Source organism: Bactrocera oleae, chromosome 6 (genome assembly GCF_042242935.1).
Source record: "Bactrocera oleae isolate idBacOlea1 chromosome 6, idBacOlea1, whole genome shotgun sequence".
NCBI classification, from domain to species: domain Eukaryota; kingdom Metazoa; phylum Arthropoda; class Insecta; order Diptera; family Tephritidae; genus Bactrocera; species Bactrocera oleae.
In genome coordinates this window covers 16,584,097-16,603,431 of record NC_091540.1, presented here as the reverse complement: position 1 = coordinate 16,603,431, position 19,335 = coordinate 16,584,097, and the positions used below count along the sequence as shown (strand labels likewise).

The 19,335-nt window shown below is 34.8% G+C and overlaps 2 protein-coding genes across 3 annotated transcripts; one reads left to right on the top strand and one right to left on the bottom strand.

The window, feature by feature from the left end:
- The first annotated feature begins 256 nt into the window (after nucleotides 1-256).
- Nucleotides 257-16,088, top strand: DIP2 (disco-interacting protein 2). Of its 2 annotated transcripts, none has more exons than XM_036360475.2 (17): nucleotides 257-847; nucleotides 1,245-1,319; nucleotides 2,590-2,934; nucleotides 3,011-3,139; nucleotides 3,222-3,415; nucleotides 3,476-3,569; nucleotides 3,663-4,215; nucleotides 4,275-4,612; nucleotides 4,717-6,024; nucleotides 10,391-10,500; nucleotides 10,580-10,661; nucleotides 11,456-11,560; nucleotides 12,263-12,632; nucleotides 12,768-13,428; nucleotides 13,500-13,954; nucleotides 14,032-14,180; nucleotides 15,797-16,088. In XM_036360475.2, exons 1-17 carry the CDS (start codon nucleotides 760-762, stop codon nucleotides 15,898-15,900), a joined length of 5,160 nt encoding a protein of 1,719 aa, XP_036216368.1. In that variant the 5' UTR covers nucleotides 257-759; the 3' UTR covers nucleotides 15,901-16,088. The 2 variants fall into 2 exon arrangements, with proteins under 2 accessions (XP_036216368.1, XP_036216367.1); XM_036360474.2 differs by having other exon boundaries at nucleotides 10,340-10,500.
- Csas (CMP-sialic acid synthase) lies at nucleotides 16,071-18,888 on the bottom strand. The gene is made up of 5 exons (XM_036360533.2): nucleotides 18,729-18,888; nucleotides 18,480-18,670; nucleotides 18,175-18,379; nucleotides 17,936-18,109; nucleotides 16,071-16,272 (listed from the first exon to the last, which is right to left on the bottom strand). The coding sequence occupies exons 1-5, from the start codon at nucleotides 18,785-18,787 to the stop codon at nucleotides 16,140-16,142; spliced, it is 762 nt and encodes a 253-aa protein (XP_036216426.2). The 5' UTR covers nucleotides 18,788-18,888; the 3' UTR covers nucleotides 16,071-16,139.
- Nucleotides 18,889-19,335: the final 447 nt, after the last annotated feature.

Here is a 19,335-nt window from a genome sequence, read left to right as displayed (position 1 = left end):
TCAACTCCATTCAATAAGCGCCAAATATAACAGATAACTCAAAAATATGATAATATTTTGCAGTTATGACAAATTTTTATATTTGTTATTTTAAAACGTCACTACTGATTGATTCAAATTTTTACGATAAAAAAGGCTTTAACAACCCTGTATATTTTTGGGAATTTAAATAACAGATTATTGGCAACAATGTCAATTTGTTTTGTGTCAAAAAGGCGAAGTTCGTGCTACTTCGATTAATTCCTTTTATATAAAATTTAATATAGTTCGTTGTTACAAAGTAATAAATGAAAGTGGAGCATTTATCCATAAAGAGTTATGTGAATAAGCGACTAACAGTAAATGTTTTTGAATAATTACTGAATGTGTTTTCTGTGTCCAAGTTGAATCATCGGGGTTGGGCAACCATCCAATGTCCAATTGCTCCGTCTACGAGTATTTGTGTGGATATGAATGATATTTTATGTACCTAGGATTTAAAACTGACAAGAGTTTTACAGAGCTTGTGTATTGTGTCTGTATGGCATTGGAAAAAATTAAATAATTTTTGTGATCAATAGTAATTTTGGGGTCAATCAGCGTACAATTCATTGTGATTATGTGCAAAGTGGTTTTGTCAGTGAAATCGCTATCAAGTGAATAATATACGATAGGAACATTTTGTCGACAGGACTACGTCCTGTATTTTTAAGGGTGGGATACGACAAATCTAAAAAAAAAGAACGGTACAAAGAAAATAGAGTAATAAATAACGCAGAAATGTCTGCGAATTTGTTGGAAAATTTCGCAGCGCTTCCTGCTGATGTACGCGAAAAGTTGGCTGAGCTAGATTTGGAATTATCTGAAGGTTTGTTGACTATATTCTTTCCTTTGCATTAAGTTCTATATTACTTATAATCCTATACGTACATATATGCCCTAATAGGAGTTGCATTCAATTGCTCTTTTGTCTACTTGGTGTGATATGCGTACCATGTTAATCAAGTCTCCTATTATGTATACATATCGGTTTTAGTACATACCTATATGTTATTGTAATCTAGTACTTGTTCATGTACATTTACATGCATGGTCGAGATTAAATAAGCCAATTGATTTATTTTTTATGCTTCGACATTAGAACCGGCGTCTTAGCTTTCGTTTTAAATACATACATACATACATATAGGCACATATGTATGTACGTACATATAACTTTGTAACTTTTTATTTGCTTTGATTTATAAATGCTTACTCTTTTTCAGGCGACATAACACAAAAGGGATATGAAAAGAAGCGAGCAAAGTTGTTGCAACCGTTTTTAATACCGACAAATGAAGGTGAGACTTTTTCTCATTAATGAAAAAAGATAGCTTGAAATATTAAAGTAATTAGCCGAATGGAAGTTATTTGGTTTTTTGTGTTCTTTTTTGTTTTGCTTCATGAGTCACTTTAAAGTATCGTAACAATATATTGAACACTATTTGACTATTGGTTAGCGTATTTCTTTGTGAGTTTAGTACTCCATCAAACGATGCTTTTTTAATTATAATTAAGCTTGAAAATCGCTACCGTTTTTTAATATAATTTGCTAGAGAATGCGTAATAAGAAACAAATATAATAGAGGAATATTTTTTTTTGCTAGAAAATAATGTTTTCGCGCAATTCCCCGATTGTTATTGTTTTTTATGTTTAATACATTATGGGCATAAATATATATGTATAGTAGGTGTGTCATTCGTGTATATAAAATATCTATTTATCAGGGTATATTAAGTTATGAGATACCGATATAAAACTTTGCACTCGTACTTTTCTCCCCATGAGCTGATCATTTGTCGGAACCGCTATGGCATACAGGTGCCATACAAAATGAACGATCAAAATCATGTCCTTGTATGGAAAAAAATTTCTTCACTTTTCAAATCTTTTCACCTAATTTCGCACAGATTATTGCCAACATTTAGGGCAAAAATATAATCTCCGTAGAAATTGTTCAGATCGGACTACTTCAGCATATATCTGCCATAGAAACTGGTCGAACAAAATCCAGTCATTGTATGGAAAACTTTTTTATTTGACAAAATGTCATCACGAAATTCGGCACGGATTATTGTCCAAGACAATGGCACAATCTCCGAAGAAATTGTTTAGATCGGACCACTATAGCATATAGATATCATATAAACTAAGCGATCAAAAATAGTTATCGTTTTTGAATATAAATTGCTTAGAACGCGTATTAGGAAACAAATATAATCGAAAAATATTTTTTTCAAGGAAGCAATATTGCCGCATTTGATTGTTATTGTGTGTATAAGCCCAAAAAAAAGTGAATGCTTTATAAACTTATACATATGTACACACATATATAATATATATGCACGGGTAATTTGAAAAATAGAGAATATGTACAAGCAATATGCTAGACACATTTAATATGTATTTATTGCGTTTAGATTTATTATAATTTTTTGTTTATTTAAAAATATTAAAAACAGATATGTAATAATAAAATTTATAATTATTATGCATTATAAAAAAAATTATTTACACACTCACAAAATGTTAGTTACTATTTTATTGACTTTCCTTTTTTCATAAAATAGGAAATGAGGTGCTGAAAGATGTGGATAAATGTGACAAACCCATGCCTCCTTACTATAATATTAAAACGCCGCAACCGCAAAATCCAAAGACTGTGAAAGATGGAGCCTTAGTATCAAGTGAGGGATACAGTTATGTAACTGAAGTTCCCTCACTACCATCATCTCATCAAAGACATTCCAATGCATCTAAAAAGTCAGAAGGCAGCCACCATTCGATGGGTAGTGGTGGTGGTGGTGGTGGCAGTGGTAGTGGCCACATAGAGAGATCCGAGTCAAGCCATCAACATAGTAGGCAACGACGTACACAGCGAAAGATTACACACAATGAAAAACGTTATCATTCCGGTAAGTTAATCTAGTATTAATCTACAGTATGGAGGCAATAACAAAGCTGATATACTTGTCGAAAATGTACGTTTAGAAGTGCGACAAGAGGCTGTGCAACAAGCGCTTGCAGCACTGAAAACACGGCCAAAGCCTAGTTTGCCAATGCCATCAAAGAGAAGTTCTGTGCTCAATCGAAGTCCGGACCGCAATAATGATGATATTGGTGAGCGGATGCATTTTGCTCGAGATCATGCAACAATGAAAATTTACCAAATTATATATTTAATTTAATTAATAATATTTAGATTCATCAACGGATGAAGAATCCATTCCTGAGGAAACAATTTCTCCCGACAAGGAGTATAATTATCCGCGTGATCACGTTAGCAATATTATGGAGCCAATTATAAAACCACCCATTCGAGACTCATCAATGGGTGGGGCCCAAAACAAGCATAAATACCCTGAACGGCGACCACCACAGAATTTGCCCCCACTGGTAAATTAATTGCTTAATATTTTGAAAAAACATAAAATAATTTAATTATCACTTACGCAGCCAACTTCAGATACATCCAGCACGGAGTCGCCACCAACAGCTTATATGAAAGAAAATACTGATTTCACTGATAGCAAAGAGAAGCACAAGCCATGTAATTAGAAATATTTTAATAAAAATATAATAATTTAATTTTTGACTCAAACAATTTACATAGTGACAATACAAATAAAATTTATTTTTACAGATGCCGCACCAGATATTACACAATTCAATAATACTCGCCATGCCGCAGATCGTGTGACGCGCTATGTGAATGTCTCACAAACCGATCTTGGCGAATCGGATACGAATGGCCGTTGGAAAGTATCAGCTAAAATTCAGCAGTTGCTCAATACGCTAAAACGTCCTAAGCGGCGACCATTACCCGAATTTTACGAAGATAACGATATCGAACTCGAAATCGCCGCAAATCCCAAAGATCCAAATGCACCGAAACCCGAGGGTAGTATTATGACCGCTGTACAGGGTGAACAATTGGCGGTGGCAGCGGGTCTGCCACGTTCATTGGAGGCGGCACTGCAGCGTTATGGTGCGAACTCATTTAAATCGCCTATGGCGACGGTACTAGATCCGAATGGAAAAATCACCACTACATTAACATATGGAAAATTATTGTCACGCGCACAAAAAATTGCATATGCATTATCAACGAAAATCTTCAGTAAGGGCCCAGAACAGATTACACTTAAGCCCGGTGATCGCGTGGCTTTGGTTTACCCAAACAACGACCCATTGAGGTTAACAAACTGTTGTAATTTTCATAAACTTTGTTATAATATTATTTTTAAATTTGCAGTTTCATTACTGCTTGGTATGGCTGCATGTTTCGCGGTCTTGTACCACTGCCAATCGAGTTGCCGCTCTCTAGTTCTGATACACCGCCACAACAGGTAGGCTTTCTGCTTAGTTCATGTGGTATTACGGTGGCGTTGACTTCTGAGGCGTGCCTGAAAGGTTTGCCAAAATCGGCCACTGGTGAGATAGCTAAGTTGAAGGGCTGGCCACGCCTACAGTGGTTTGTAACTGAACATCTGCCAAAACCACCAAAAGACTTCAATGTTGGTAACATACGTATTGAGGACTCGGCCACAGCATACATTGAGTATACAACCGACAAGGAGGGCAGTGTAATGGGTATGTATGATTACAAATGGTTGAGAAATGAATTGTTCCTATAGTGGATACAGCGCGACCTAAGAAAGCATTAGTGAAATATTAATTTTACTTTATTTTTTAAGGTGTCACTGTTACACGTTTGGCTATGATGAACCATTGTCGCGCGCTCACCATGGCTTGCCACTACACCGAAGGTGAAACCATAGTTTGTGTGCTGGATTTTAAGCGCGAAGTTGGCTTATGGCACGCTGTACTCACCTCAGTGTTAAATGGAATGCATGTGCTATTTATACCTTATGCTTTGATGAAATTGCGTCCCTCATCATGGATGCAACTTATCACTAAACATCGTGCTTCCTGTTGTCTGGTGAAGAGTCGTGACTTGCATTGGGGTCTGTTGGCTACAAAAGATCATAAAGACATTTCTTTGTCATCGCTGCGTATGCTACTTGTTGCTGATGGCGCTAATCCATGGTCGCTTTCGTCATGTGATCAATTCTTAAATGTGTTCCAGTCGAAAGGTTTGCGTTCGGATGCGATCTGTCCATGTGCCAGTAGTTCAGAAGTGTTCACAGTATCTCTGCGTCGTCCTGGACGCTCTTCGACCGGTTTTAGTCAGTCAGCAACCGGACGTGGTGTATTATCAATGGCAGCTTTGTCGCATGGTGTGGTGCGTGTGGATAGCGAAGACTCACTAACATCGCTGACACTGCAAGATTGCGGGCAAGTTATGCCCGCTGCACAAATGGTGGTGGTGCGTTCGGAGGGGCTACCAGTGTTATGTAAAACCGATCAAGTTGGCGAAATTTGTGTTACCAGCGGTTCAACGGGTATCGCCTATTTCGGTTTAGACGGTCTAACCAATACGACATTCAAAGTGCAGCCATTACTCGAAGACCCGGATACAACAAAAGATGAATCTACATTTAAACCGATCAGTGATGAGTATTATGTGCGTTCGGGTCTATTAGGTTTCCTCGGACCGGGCGGTTTGGTGTTCGTGTGCGGTTCACGCGACGGTTTAATGACTGTAACGGGACGAAAGCATAATGCAGACGATATTATCGCTACAGTATTAGCTGTGGAACCTATGCGTTTCATATATCGCGGGCGCATTGCCGTTTTCAGTATTAAAGTGTTGCGAGATGAACGTGTTTGTGTTATCGCCGAACAGCGTCCAGATTGCTCCGAAGAGGAAAGTTTCCAATGGATGTCACGTGTATTACAAGCTGTCGATTCCATACACCAAGTGGGTATATACTGTTTAGCGCTCGTGCCACCAAATCATTTGCCGAAAACTCCATTGGGCGGCATTCACTTGTGCGAGGCGCGTCGTCGCTTCCTAGAGGGTTCGCTGCATCCAGCTAATGTGCTAATGTGTCCACACACATGTGTAACTAATCTACCAAAGCCACGTGAAATACATCAAGGTGAGTTTTTGCTGGTGCGGCACAAAACCTCTTTTTTATAAGAAATCTATACAACTCAAACAGTATATTGCAAACCAACACTTACGCAAACAAAAGGTTTCACATACTAAAACAATTGCCAAAAACTGCTTTGTGCCCAAAAGTAAATAGTTTCTATTGGTTAAGCTTTAAATGACCGGTAGAAATAGCTTTCTTCTACCCGCTTTTTAAGTTGATCTGCCAGATAACGAAAAAAAAGTTATTATCCTTATACCAAAACTACCCAAACTACTACTATTTGACAAGTGGTGCAACTTGTTGATCTGTTGCAACAACTGCGAAATATTTTTATACTCTTGCAACATGCTGCTCCAGATAGCTTTGTTCACCTAACGGTTGTTTGTAGAGATATGTAGATAGGAGTTATATATACATGTATTAGGGTGGAGCGAATTTTTTTTTTTTTTACTTAACCTGAGGGTAAAATTTGTAGATTATAAAAAACGAAAATTTCCTACTCATTTTTAAAGTAAATTTCGAGTTAAAATTTTTATTTCGTAAAAAAATTTTGATAAGTGTTCTAGAAGCTGTGGAGAGTCCTCTTCCCATATCTCGGGATCTAATTGACCGACTTCGGTATATAACATTCTACTGACATTCCTATGTTACATTGCGAAAAGCGGCAAAATCGGACTACAACCATGCCTACTTCCCATATAACACGATTCTAATTTCCATCTGGTTCTTTAATGACTAAAATTGTGCAAATCGAACCAAAACTGTTCAAGCCTCTAGGCAACAAATATATGGACCCTAGTAGTTATATAGTTGACTTTTTAATGAAAATATCATTCAATGTGTGAGATATATAATTAAAATTCAGATAGGATCCTTTTTTAATACTAATATGTCTGCATGTCAAAAATGGGTTGAATCGAGGAAATACTTCCCTAAGCACCCCCATACCTAATATAAAGATTTTCGAACTTCCTAAAAAAAGGATAAAATTGGGTGAAAACGTGACCTAGCCCCCATATCATTAATATCAGGATTGTCGAACATTTTATAAGTTTGTGGCATGTTAATAGTATGTGGTTTTGGCAAAAATAGATAAAATCGGGCCAATACTACCCTCAACTTCCATATACTACGTATAATGATTTTCGTTTTTCTAACAAGTTTTATGCCAAACATGTCGTTCAATGACCCAAAAATACCCCATATAATGACTTCCATCTTTTTACCTGACTTTAAAACGTTCAGGTTGGTCAAAATGTGATCTTTAATCTTTAAATGAACAAGTTCTCTTAAAAATTATCTGGTTTGGCGCTGAATGATGATGGAATTGATCTATACCTTGGTCTAAACCTCATACGCCTAACACACTTCGATCCTGTAATTGACGTTTTCCACATCAATTCAATATATATTAAATTTAACCTTTTCGGTCGAGTTAATATCACATACATATTACTCATTTGAAGGTGTTTTAAATATAATTTTGGCTGGCGCGAACTAAAATTATAAATTAAACTGAGTCTAAGTTTATGGCCTTCAATGTACATAAATCAAGAAGATACCAAATTTGATTGTAATTTATTCACAATTTCATCGAATAATGGATGTTTAATTCTTTCGCAATATTTTTTAATATAAAGAAGGAATTTCCCGGGCTTTGATTCTTGCAAGTTGCAGAAGTATAAATTGTTCAGTGACACCCTGATCAGGGTATGTTAAATTTGCTACGAAGCTTGTAACACTCAGAAGGAGATATTGGAGTCCTTTTAAGAAATATATATAAATGATTAGCGTGACGAGCTGAGACAATATAGCCATGTCCGTGTGTCTGTCCGTATATACGCGAACTCTTGCCTTAGTTCTTGAGATATCGAACTGATACTATGCACACGTCCTTTTCTCCCCAAGAAACTGATCATTTGTCAGAACCGCCGATTCATGAGCTCTTTTGAGCTGCTTTGGGCTTGTGTGAAATACTCTCCCGGCTCTTTATATAGCTTTAGAAATTTATTATTTGGGCACAAGTAACATGCAACTTAACAAAGTCACAATTATACATACATACATATATGCAAAAGTATCAACAGTGATGAAAGTTAAATTTATGCATAACACATTGTATTACACTATTGTATGTGTATGTGTGTGTATATAATAAAAAGAGGGTTGTTAACATTTAAAATTTGGTGATTTCAAAAATCGATATTTATGTTCATATTGGAAAGGGTTCAAAAAATTTAATTTAAGGTGTATATTTTTTTAATTTGGTTGTATGTCGATGCCGTAATAAAAAGGTATTTTCATTATTTATATGTTAATTTGATTTCTAATATTTTTTTTTAGTAAAAAATTTAAGCAAGTGAGCAATAAAAAACTTTCTTACACTTTAAAAATTATTTCAATATATTTGTTATTAGAAATATTGAAGGATTTTCCTTTTCAAAAACAAAAACTAAAGGCGTTAAATTTTTTGTTTGAAAATTTTTTATTTTAAAAAGTTTCATCAGAAGAAAATAATTTTAAAACCTTATTTAAATATACAACATTTAAATTTAAGTATACTTCTCGCTTTTATCCATTGTTTTACAATTTAGGAATGTAAAGCTCTGTAGTTTATATTTTTTGAATTGTATTTGTAGATTGATTTTTCGAACTTTTGAACTTTTTTGTATGTATTTATTTAGTTTGGATTTATTGTGCATTGAAATGTCAAGTCGTCTAGATCCCCGTTTTGCTAAGCCGTTTTTTTATAATTACTTATTTTTTTACGCGTTTTTCCATTTCAATTATATAACCGTCTTATTTTTCTTGTTTCCTTTGAAACAAAAGCAAAACAAAAATTGTAAATTTACGCATACTTACATATATGTATATACCGTAACAACATATAGGGTTGCAAATAATGCATTAAAAAAATAATTGAATTTAAACCTTAATTAAAAATAATTTTTAAATATGTACAATATTTAATCCCAAATACCGAATCAGGTTTCTTTAGAGTTTAAATTTTTTTGCGCATGCATACTTTGTGTTTTACCATTTTGGTTATATTTTGAAAAGAAAAGCTTATTTAAAAAAATATAAATATAATTTTGCACTTTTTTCCTTGTTTGTATTTAGTTGCTTTTAATTAAAGCGTTTTAGTTAGAAATAAGTAAATCGTTTCATTCCAGCTTATAATTTGGAAAAAAAAATTATTTGTTGCTCCAATTTTTAAATTAAAAAAATATTTTCTCATTTTTTAATCCAAAATGTTTAGGATTAAAACTTAAATTTAAAATTTTTATTGTTAAAATAAAAAATGAAATTTTTAATTTGTTATCCGAAAATTAATTAAAACATTCGCAACCCTGGTTACATAACATATTGTTAATTTTAAATTAATTTTCGGATAATATAACAACTACTAAATCCACCAAAAAAATCGATTTTTTTATCGTTTTTTTCTTCAAATCATTTTTTAAATTCAACATTTTTTAAATAAGAACCTTTCAAATATACCAAATGAGCAATCAGAACTCTGACACCATTTAGTTTTCCACAACTATGCGAATTTGCAGTCAAATTTATCAAAATGCCTTTTAATTTTTTTGGAAATTTTCTGTAAAACGCATTTAAAAATCTGCAACGACAACAATACAATTACATAATAACCAAGCAATAAACTGAGTATATATGTATGCACATGTGTATGTTATACTTACACTAAAATTTTCTATATATTTGTGTCTTCAAAATTGTTTACGTCATTAATTTTATGACTTGGTTGCCGCATTTAATCAAAGGGTTCATCTACTATGTTACTATATATTCTTCTCATCGGTTCATTGTCATATTCACAATCATTTCATTAATTTTACTGTGTATATTAAACAAAGAAGAGTTGAAAAAAAAACTTTAATTGTCTTAATAATGCTTTTATTATTATTATAAAAAAATATAATTATTTTTCTTTTCTTCATTATGCTGCCTCTTTTCGAAACCATTACTTTGATGCAACCATAATCAACATTGTACACACTTGAAAACATAACCAACCACCAAACTACACTTCTACTACTACTACCATTACCACTACCACTACTGCTATTGCTATGATTAACACAAAACAATATATGTTTATGTATTTACAAAAAAAAAAAAACAAAAAAAAAAAACAATAATAATAATATAAATTCAATAATATACTGATATACTGCAATGTTACACTGTAACTTATTTATCATGCATATATGTATAAACGAATTGGTTGAAATGAATGAAATTGTTATAATTTAAATCCAATTAAAAACAAAAAAAATGTACTAACATGAAAAAGGTGTGCAAACTACAACTGCAAAAATAAGCTCATCTGGATGTGGTATTACAGACACGTCTGTTGGGCCAGCCTCAGTGATGGTTGGGAATTTAGTGCAGGGCAACCGTTTAGCCATCGCGCAAGGACGGGACATCGGCTTGTCCGAGGAGAATGAACGTAAGGTAAGTCTTTGCAGAATTGTGGAATAAAAAAAAATGGTTTCATTAAAAACTCACTTGCTGAAAAAAACTATACTTTCAGCATCAATTAATAACTGGCGTGTTACGTTGGCGTGCAAATACCTCACCGGATCATATAATTTTTACATTATTGAATTCGAAAGGTGAGTCTTAATTTATCATAATATGTGAACTACCTATCATCCTTCTTTATTATTATTATTATAATCTTGCAACATGTTGCTACAGAGTATAATAGTTTTGTTCACCTAACGGTTGTTTGTATCACCTAAAACTAATTGAGTTAGATATAGGGTTATGTATAGGATGAAGAGACGCGTTGAAATCCGGTGACTGTCTGTCCTTCCGTCCGTCTGTGCAAGCGGTAAGTTGAGTGAAAATTGAGATATCTTTATGAAACTTTGTACACATGTTTCCGGGTACCGTAAGACGGTTGGTATTGCAGATGGGCGTAATCGGACCACTGAAATAAATTGCCATAATTAAGCTCCACAATAAAAGGCAAAACATTTTTTTGGTTGGAAATGATGATATATAAATACATATGTTATATCGTCGCTGCTGCGGTAAAGCGGCATGTTTCGTTCAAATAATTTTATCATATCGAACAGTGGGTAAAAAATACATATGTATCTGTAGATGGTGGTGAAACTGAATTATTTTTTTTTAATTTCTACTCGTCTAATAATTATAACACCAAATTGCTAAAGAAAATTACAAAAAATTATTTGTTTTTGGTATAATATTTTGTGGACAGAATATGTAATATATTATTTTTTATATGTGGTATATCATTAAATTCCATATAACGAGCATTATATTCTTAAAAATTATCATAATTATAATATATGTAAAGTGCTTAGCTATACATATAATATATATGTATATACATGTTATCCATTTTGTATTGATGTAAAAATATATATTTCTTTTAAAGGTGCTATTGCGAAGACTTTGACATGCTCCGAATTGCATAAACGATCTGAGAAAATAGCTGCTCTTTTGCAGGAACGAGGACGTATTGAACCTGGTGATCATGTTGGTAAGTTTTGAAGTTGAATTGTCAACTAAATTTTTGTTAAATTCAAGGTTCACTCGTTACATGACAACAGCGGGGTTAAAGCTCGTTTTTTTATTAGTTTCTAAAATATCAAAAAACAAATTTATTTATTGGACTGAGCACCAAAAACAAAGGGATAAAACAATGCATGCTTTTGCGTTGGCCATCCTGCAGTAACGTAATTCTACATTTACTTCTGTATTCGTTTTAAGTTTTCTAATGTTTAACCTGAAATAAACATAATATTTTTAATAATTTTAATTTATGAAGATTTTTACCAAAAATAAAATTCTTTCCTAATTTTACGTAGACTATATAATCATTCAATTGACCATACAGGATAGACTTAACTTAAACTTAGTGGCAATTCAGGTTTAAAATATTGAAGATTTCTCGAAAAATTTCAACCTCACTTATAAAGTAAAAGTTTCTTTAATACTTTCCATTGGAAACACATATATAAATAGTTTTTCCCATTAATATATTGAGGTTCCCAATATTCCTAAAAATTTCTCCATTAAATCGAACTATTGTGTCTAAACTTCAAAAGAACCCTCGAGTGGTTTCGAATTTGTAGGAATTATGGAAATACATATCCGTATATTTATTTTGATGTATTTATATAGTTAAATTTACAGAGATATAATTTACATAACCTCATTTTTATTTTTTCCTTAAAATAAGCTTTAATATTTCCACCCGGCTTGGATTTATTGTGCGCCTTCTATGGGTGTCTCTATTTGGCTGCTATTCCAATCACTATACGACCACCACATCCACAAAATCTTATAACGACCCTACCAACTGTACGCATGATTGTTGATGTCTCGAAGAGTGTTATTGTGCTGTCTATACAACCGATAATAAAATTGCTGAAATCACGCGAAGCAGCTGCCTCCATCGATCCGAAGACCTGGCCACCCATATTGGACATTGATGACAATCCAAAACGGAAATTAATGTCAATTGCGAATGCACCGTTAGACTCGACGGCATACTTGGACTTTAGTGTATCCACTTGTGGACGCTTAAGTGGTGTTAACATCACGCATCGGTAAGCAGTAGCAAATAGTTTTTTTTATTTAATTTCATTTTTAATTACTATTTTTTTTTTTATTATTGTTATGTTTTTTTTTTGTGAAAAAATATATTTTGAACCAACACTACTGGTATTTGCTCTTTCTTTTAGTTCTCTTTCTAGTCTTTGCGCAAGTTTGAAATTAGCCTGCGAATTATATCCTTCACGTCACGTTGCTCTCTGCCTGGATCCATATTGTGGTCTGGGCTTCGCTATGTGGACCTTAATTGGTGTGTATAGCGGTCATCATTCGATACTCATTGCACCCTACGAAGTCGAAACGAATCCCAGTTTGTGGCTATCCACACTATCGCATTATCGTGTGCGTGACACCTTCTGTTCGTATGGCGTCATCGAGTTGTGCACAAAAGCGCTCAGCAATTCCATACCGATGCTCAAGCAACGTAACGTCGACTTGCGTTGTGTGCGCACATGCGTGGTGGTGGCTGAGGAGCGTCCGCGCGTACAATTGACACAACAATTTTGTAAACTCTTCCAAGCGCTCGGCTTGAATACGCGCTGTGTGTCCACCTCGTTTGGTTGTCGGGTCAATCCAGCAATTTGTGTACAAGGCGCCAGCTCGGCGGAGAGCGCACAGGTCTATGTAGATCTGCGTGCGTTGCGCAATAACCGTGTGGCGCTGGTGGAGCGCGGTGCACCGAACTCATTGTGTCTCATCGAATCGGGCAAACTGTTGCCTGGCGTGAAAGTGATCATTGCCAATCCGGAGACGAAGGGACACTGTGGAGACTCGCACTTGGGTGAGATTTGGGTGAGTGCATTTAAAACAAAAAAAAGTGTTTTAATTTTCAATATAAATATATATTTTGTAATAATTTCCAGGTGCAATCACCACACAACGCTAATGGTTACTTCACCATTTATGGCGATGAAACCGACTATAACGATCATTTCAATGCGAAACTAGTGACCGGCGCGACAACCGAAGTCTACGCACGTACTGGCTACTTGGGCTTCTTGCGACGCACCGAATGCTCGCAAGCCGTTTCGATTTTAGACGAAACCACGCCCAGTGTGGCTAGCCGTGATAGCGACAATGAATCGCTCAATTCGATGAGTCAGTTACACTTGAATTTCTCTTCGATGTCGACGGGACCGCAAGCGCCCAGCATCAGCGGTGATCCCAGCTCAATAACTAATGTCAATGATCAGGAGCTACACGATGCTGTTTATGTGGTGGGCGCTTTGGATGAGGTCATTACATTGCGTGGCATGAACTATCATCCCATTGATATAGAAAATTCGGTGTTGAGGTGTCATAAAAAAATCGCTGAGTGGTATGTTTGCATATATTGCTTTATATTTGTATGTGTATATGTCATTAACAAACAAAAAAAAAATTATTTGTTTACAGTGCTGTCTTCACCTGGACCAATTTATTGGTTGTTGTTGTTGAGCTAGATGGCAATGAATCTGAAGCATTGGACTTGGTACCGTTAGTAACTAATACAGTCTTAGAAGAACACCAATTGATTGTTGGCGTTGTCGTAGTAGTCGATCCAGGTAATTATTATACTCTTTTTTGCTACAGAGTACAGAGTAGTTTTGTTCAGAGTACAGAGTAGTTTTGTTCACCTAACGGTTGTTTATATATAATATATATATAAATTATCAAGATAAAAAGACGAGTAATTCACTACAACAGCGAGAAATTCGAGTGTCTGTCTGCCCGTCCGTCTATGCAAGCTGTAACTTGATGAAATTTGTTACACATGTTTCTTGGCACCTTAAGAAAGTGGGTATTATAGATGGGCGTAATTGGACTATTGCCACGCGCACAAAGCGCGATTAATCGAAACCCAATAAATAGCCATAACTCCACAATAAGATACAAAGCTGGGGAATCGCATTGGGGAGGGGCATCTTTAATGTACATATCTCCTAAACCATTAAAGCTATAATAACCAAATTCATACAAGGTAAACAGCACTGTTACCGACGGTGTGGAATTGGGTGAAATCGGATGACGACCATTCCCTATATAACAGTTTTGTTAAAAACTACTTAAAGTGCGGTAAATCGATAAATAAATGCGAATAATTACATCCGAGATGGTACTAGAGGGCTTTATTAGAGCCGCTACTTTGGGCGTGGCACCGCCCATATTTAGGTAAAAACTCTTCTTAGGACCTACTTGACCAACTATCCAAGCTCCTAGGTATCGAATATGTGGACCCCACCCTCTATTGCGAAAATTTTATCCAAAATATCGCTAAATCTGTGAGATATACCATATTATAGAAATTCGGAGAGAATCCTTTTCTGATAATAGTATGCCGGTGCACCGAAATTGGATTGAATCAGATCAATAATTCCCTTATCCCCATATATAATATAGAATATAGAAAAATTTTCGAACTTCTGACTGACTTTATATCCCATATATCGGCCAATATGTAAGGTATCTTAATAAAAGTAAGTGAGCGTGTTTTTCTCCTAACAGTATATCTGTGTGCCTAAAATGGACAAAATCAGGTGAAAACCTGCCTTAGCCTCCATATAACTAATGTCAGCATTTTCAAACATCGGGTTGACTTTACTCCTTTTGAGTGGTGATAGTATGTGGGATACCTTCATGAAACTCACTATTTATCCGTTAATTATATGTAGTATTGCCAAAAATAGATAAAATTGGGTCAATATTACACCTATCTTCCATATACCTAATGAAAGATTTTTAAACTTCCGGTTGGCCTTATACCGTATATATCGCTCAATATGTAAAATTAACCGAACGTATAATATTGGATATACTTTAGTTTAATATGAAAAGTATTATAGCTTCGGTGTAGCCAAAGTTAGCGTTTTTTTTTGTTGTTGTTTTTTTTTTGAAATGGTTACCTAGTCCCCGTTTGGGTGATAAGTTCAAGTTTGGTTGCGGTCAAGGTCATAACGGGAGGCCCAGGAAACGAGCTGTTTCGACGGGGTCGGACCATAAGGAAAAGGGTGTTAGATGAGTGGGGTTCGTTGGGCTTGCAAAGAGGTGGTTAGTGTCATGCGGAGACTCATTGCACGTAGGCAGGTTTTTTTTTGTTGCATTGTTTACTTTCAATTATTTCTTATATGCTCTACTAAAGTAAATCAACGGAAATAATACATAATCTTTCTTCATTTCACAGGTGTTGTGCCCATCAATAGTCGCGGCGAAAAACAACGAATGCATTTACGTGATGGCTTTTTGGCTGATCAACTTGACCCCATATATGTTGCATACAATATGTAAATACCGATAACAATAGTTACATGACAAACATACAAAAATACATACATACATAAATACATACAATACGTACATACATTTATATGACGATATATGAAAATGAAATTATTTATTATACACTATTACTTTAAGCTTATAAATAAAAATAATAATAATAAAAAAATATGTTTAAATATTTTATAGTACTCAAATGTGCTGATTTGTCTTTTTATTTATTTAATGCATATTTTTTCGTAACATGCTCAAAACAGATTTGTATTAGTGAAGGAATTTTTGCAACTCGTTTTGTTTTGAATAAGACATTCTGCGACTAAAAGATCAGTGTATGTGTCGATCTCCATTGCGTCAGCAGCATCGATTTCCACTACACCACACCTGTGAATGAGTCAGGGTAATATTTGTTAGTTATTAAAAAAGTATACCATATATTTTTAATAAAGTTAAAAATGCATGGGATATATAAACAAGAATACATTTGACATTACACGAAACGAACCCAGCCAGGGCTAGCACAAATAAAAAGGGACAATAACCATTCTTGTATTTATGAAAATTGTACATATAACAAGAAAAAACGTTAACTTCGGTTGCACCAAAGCTATAATACCCTTCACAGAACTTGATTCCGATCGTTCAATTTGTAAGGCAGCTATATAGTGATCTGATCTGAACAATTTCTGCGGAGAATACATTGTTGCCTTAAACAAAACTCGTGACTAATTTCGTGAAGATATCACGTCAAATGAAAAAGTTTTCCATGCAAGCACTTTACTCCGATCGATCAGTTAATATAGCAGCTATATGCTCATCCGATCTATACAATTTCTTCGGAGGTTGCATTATTGCCTTAAATAATAATCCATGCCAAATTTCGTGAAGATACTTCGTCAAATGAAAAAGTTTCCCATACAAGTACTTGATTTCGATTGTTCAGTTTGTATGGCAGCTATATCCTATAGTGGTCCGATATCGACCGTTCCGACAAATGAGCAGCTTCTTAATGAGAAAAGGACAAGTGCAAAATTTTAGATCGATAGCTTAAAAACTGATGGACTAGTTCCCCTATATACAGACGGAGTGACTTCTTAACTCTAAGCTGAGTTTTCTTCAGGGAATATTTAACCTTATTCGCTAGCTACTTTGAAAAATGTTGCTGTTCTTTGGTAAAAAAAATGTCTACGCTTGAGTCAAAATTTGGCCGAATAATAAGTTTATGCGGAAAGGATCACGTTCCAAACTTGATAATAAGGTCTGGGTGATGTTTAATGCCGTGAAATGTTTAAAAAGCTTTCACCAGATGGTTAATATAAAGCCGAGCTAGTAGCAGTTAGGGAAACCGTGGTCCAAATTACCAACAAAATTGAGCTCTCAAATATCTCCGAAATCAACGACAGATTTTCATGCCAACTAGTATCCACAGCTTATGTTAATGGCCGTTTAAGACTCGTGTAATACCTCTTCACATAAGAAGGGATGTCATTTTATCACCCTCTTCTAGAACATAAAAATGTTTGACTTTGAACGATTAAAATGTTACACTAACTTACGACTTATTTAAGCCGCCGTGTTACTTTGCTCGAATAGTTCAACCTTTTTTAGCTTAATTTCATATTTTTCAAGATGTTCTAAAATCAGTAGAGCAATGACATTCACAAGACACTACGAATGAATACTACTTTAAAAGTATTCAATGCCGATTGATGGTGGCTGAGGAAGAGATACAACCCCTTACCGTTAAAAATGTTTAGTGGAGAACGACTTGAACCCACATTTTGTTTCGACTCGATGTTACAACAATCATAAAATGTCAGAGAAATCAAGATGAAGGAGAAAACGGCATTAGGCACACACAAAAATAAAAAGAATTGAATATCCTTCTTGAGCATTGAGGACAAGTGCAAAAGTAAATTAGTAAAGACCTTGATACAGAAAAAATATTATGTGCATTTTTAATTAGGCTGCTTTCAGTAAATAAATCCAAAAATAAAAATAAAATGTCTAAAACTGGAGCTTTTATTCTTATTACTGTTTTACTCACTTGTCATTTTGAAACCTCTGTTCTTCCTCTACCAAGTGCCTTGTGGAAAAGTAAAACATCCCTGTTTCTATCAATTCACCTGGCCAATCTTGACGTCTAGGTCTGTGAGCTGGATTAAAATTTAAAGGCACTACAACTTCGTCTTCTCGGATTTGCCAACGCAATTTATGTGATCTATAATGTGAATTATACAATGAACTTAGTACGGAAAGCAAATTTATGTATGTGCATAAAAGTACCTGGTAACGGCGAACACGCAATCCTTCGTCATAAATCGGTTTAAGGCATCGTTTATATATTGATTTTTCAAAAATATGGAAGTACATTGGAATAATGCGAATCTGTTGACGTTATCGTGTTTTTGTAAAAATTCCTTAACGGATTCCAAGGATGAAGTATTATCCAGTGCATAGATTGGGTCTCTCTTGTGCACCAGTGCACCAACTATTACATAAAAGTAAATTAATAAAAAAGGATATAACTACTTAATAAGTGATGTGCGAGTTATTATAAATTATTTTCGTTTTAATCGTTCTTGACTCACATTTAGTAGCTTCCTCCGCTATTGAATCACTATCCGTCGATACCCAAATATGTTCAAATAAATCTGAGCTATTCAATACAGTTATTGTACGTGCTAGTAATGAGATTCTACCCACTTCTTTTAGATTTTTATTTGGTATACCTTCGGAACCACCTCGAGCCAAAATCAAAGCGTGTACTTCCTGCTCAGAGCTGTTGACATTTTTTTTTATTAAATCAGGCTTATACTCGTATTGTCTCCTTTGCTCACCTTAAACTCAAAACACATCCTTGTAGGTATAAAAAAAGAAAAAAATGTAAAACCGACATTCCACTTGTCGAAAATATAGCGCTTACAATGAAGAGCTGCACACTTCTGAATTAGATTATTGGATTAAATTAACGTTAAACGTTATATTAGCGCAAGAATTGTTAATCAAGTTGTGTTTAGAGCTGCGTACGTACAAATGTATGTACAATTGTAATGTGTCGTAGCCGCGAGGGGTTGGAGGTTTTACCGCGCATTAGGATTGACCTCATAACCAAGGTGTTGAGTTCAAATCTACTATCACAGTAAATACTTTTCTCATATGCCTCAATACAGATATTAGTCAAACACTCTGATGGACATGATGAGCCTGAATCCCCATTGATAGGTAGGTAGGTAGGAGTGCTGCCTACAATGGGCTCAATTAGCGCTGAATGCGCCATTTTGCAGCACTATCATAGATGATTATAGTCTTGCTATTCTGTTCCATCGTTTCGCTCAAACTATTTGGTGCTGTCAATGAAACTACTTATGTCCGTTATTACTTTTGTGGACAACTATTCAAGGTTTGGTACCTGATGGGCTTGAAATATTTTGTGTCCTGCTTGTG

What these genes read in the sequence shown, in the direction of transcription:
- Csas (XM_036360533.2), bottom strand. Translation starts at nt 18,787, where the DNA reads ATGTCGGTTTTACATTTTTTTCTTTTTTTATACCTACAAGGATGTGTT. An exon ending in GGATGTGTTTTGAGTTTAAG is followed by an intron (nt 18,671 to 18,728) that starts GTGAGCAAAGGA and finishes AAATGTCAACAG; the next exon opens with CTCTGAGCAGGAAGTACACG. An exon ending in TGCGTGTTCGCCGTTACCAG is followed by an intron (nt 18,110 to 18,174) that starts GTACTTTTATGC and finishes TTCACATTATAG; the next exon opens with ATCACATAAATTGCGTTGGC.
- DIP2 (XM_036360474.2), top strand. Translation starts at nt 760, where the DNA reads ATGTCTGCGAATTTGTTGGAAAATTTCGCAGCGCTTCCTGCTGATGTA. An exon ending in TGAAAAACGTTATCATTCCG is followed by an intron (nt 2,935 to 3,010) that starts GTAAGTTAATCT and finishes ATGTACGTTTAG; the next exon opens with AAGTGCGACAAGAGGCTGTG. An exon ending in CATAAAAAAATCGCTGAGTG is followed by an intron (nt 13,955 to 14,031) that starts GTATGTTTGCAT and finishes ATTTGTTTACAG; the next exon opens with TGCTGTCTTCACCTGGACCA.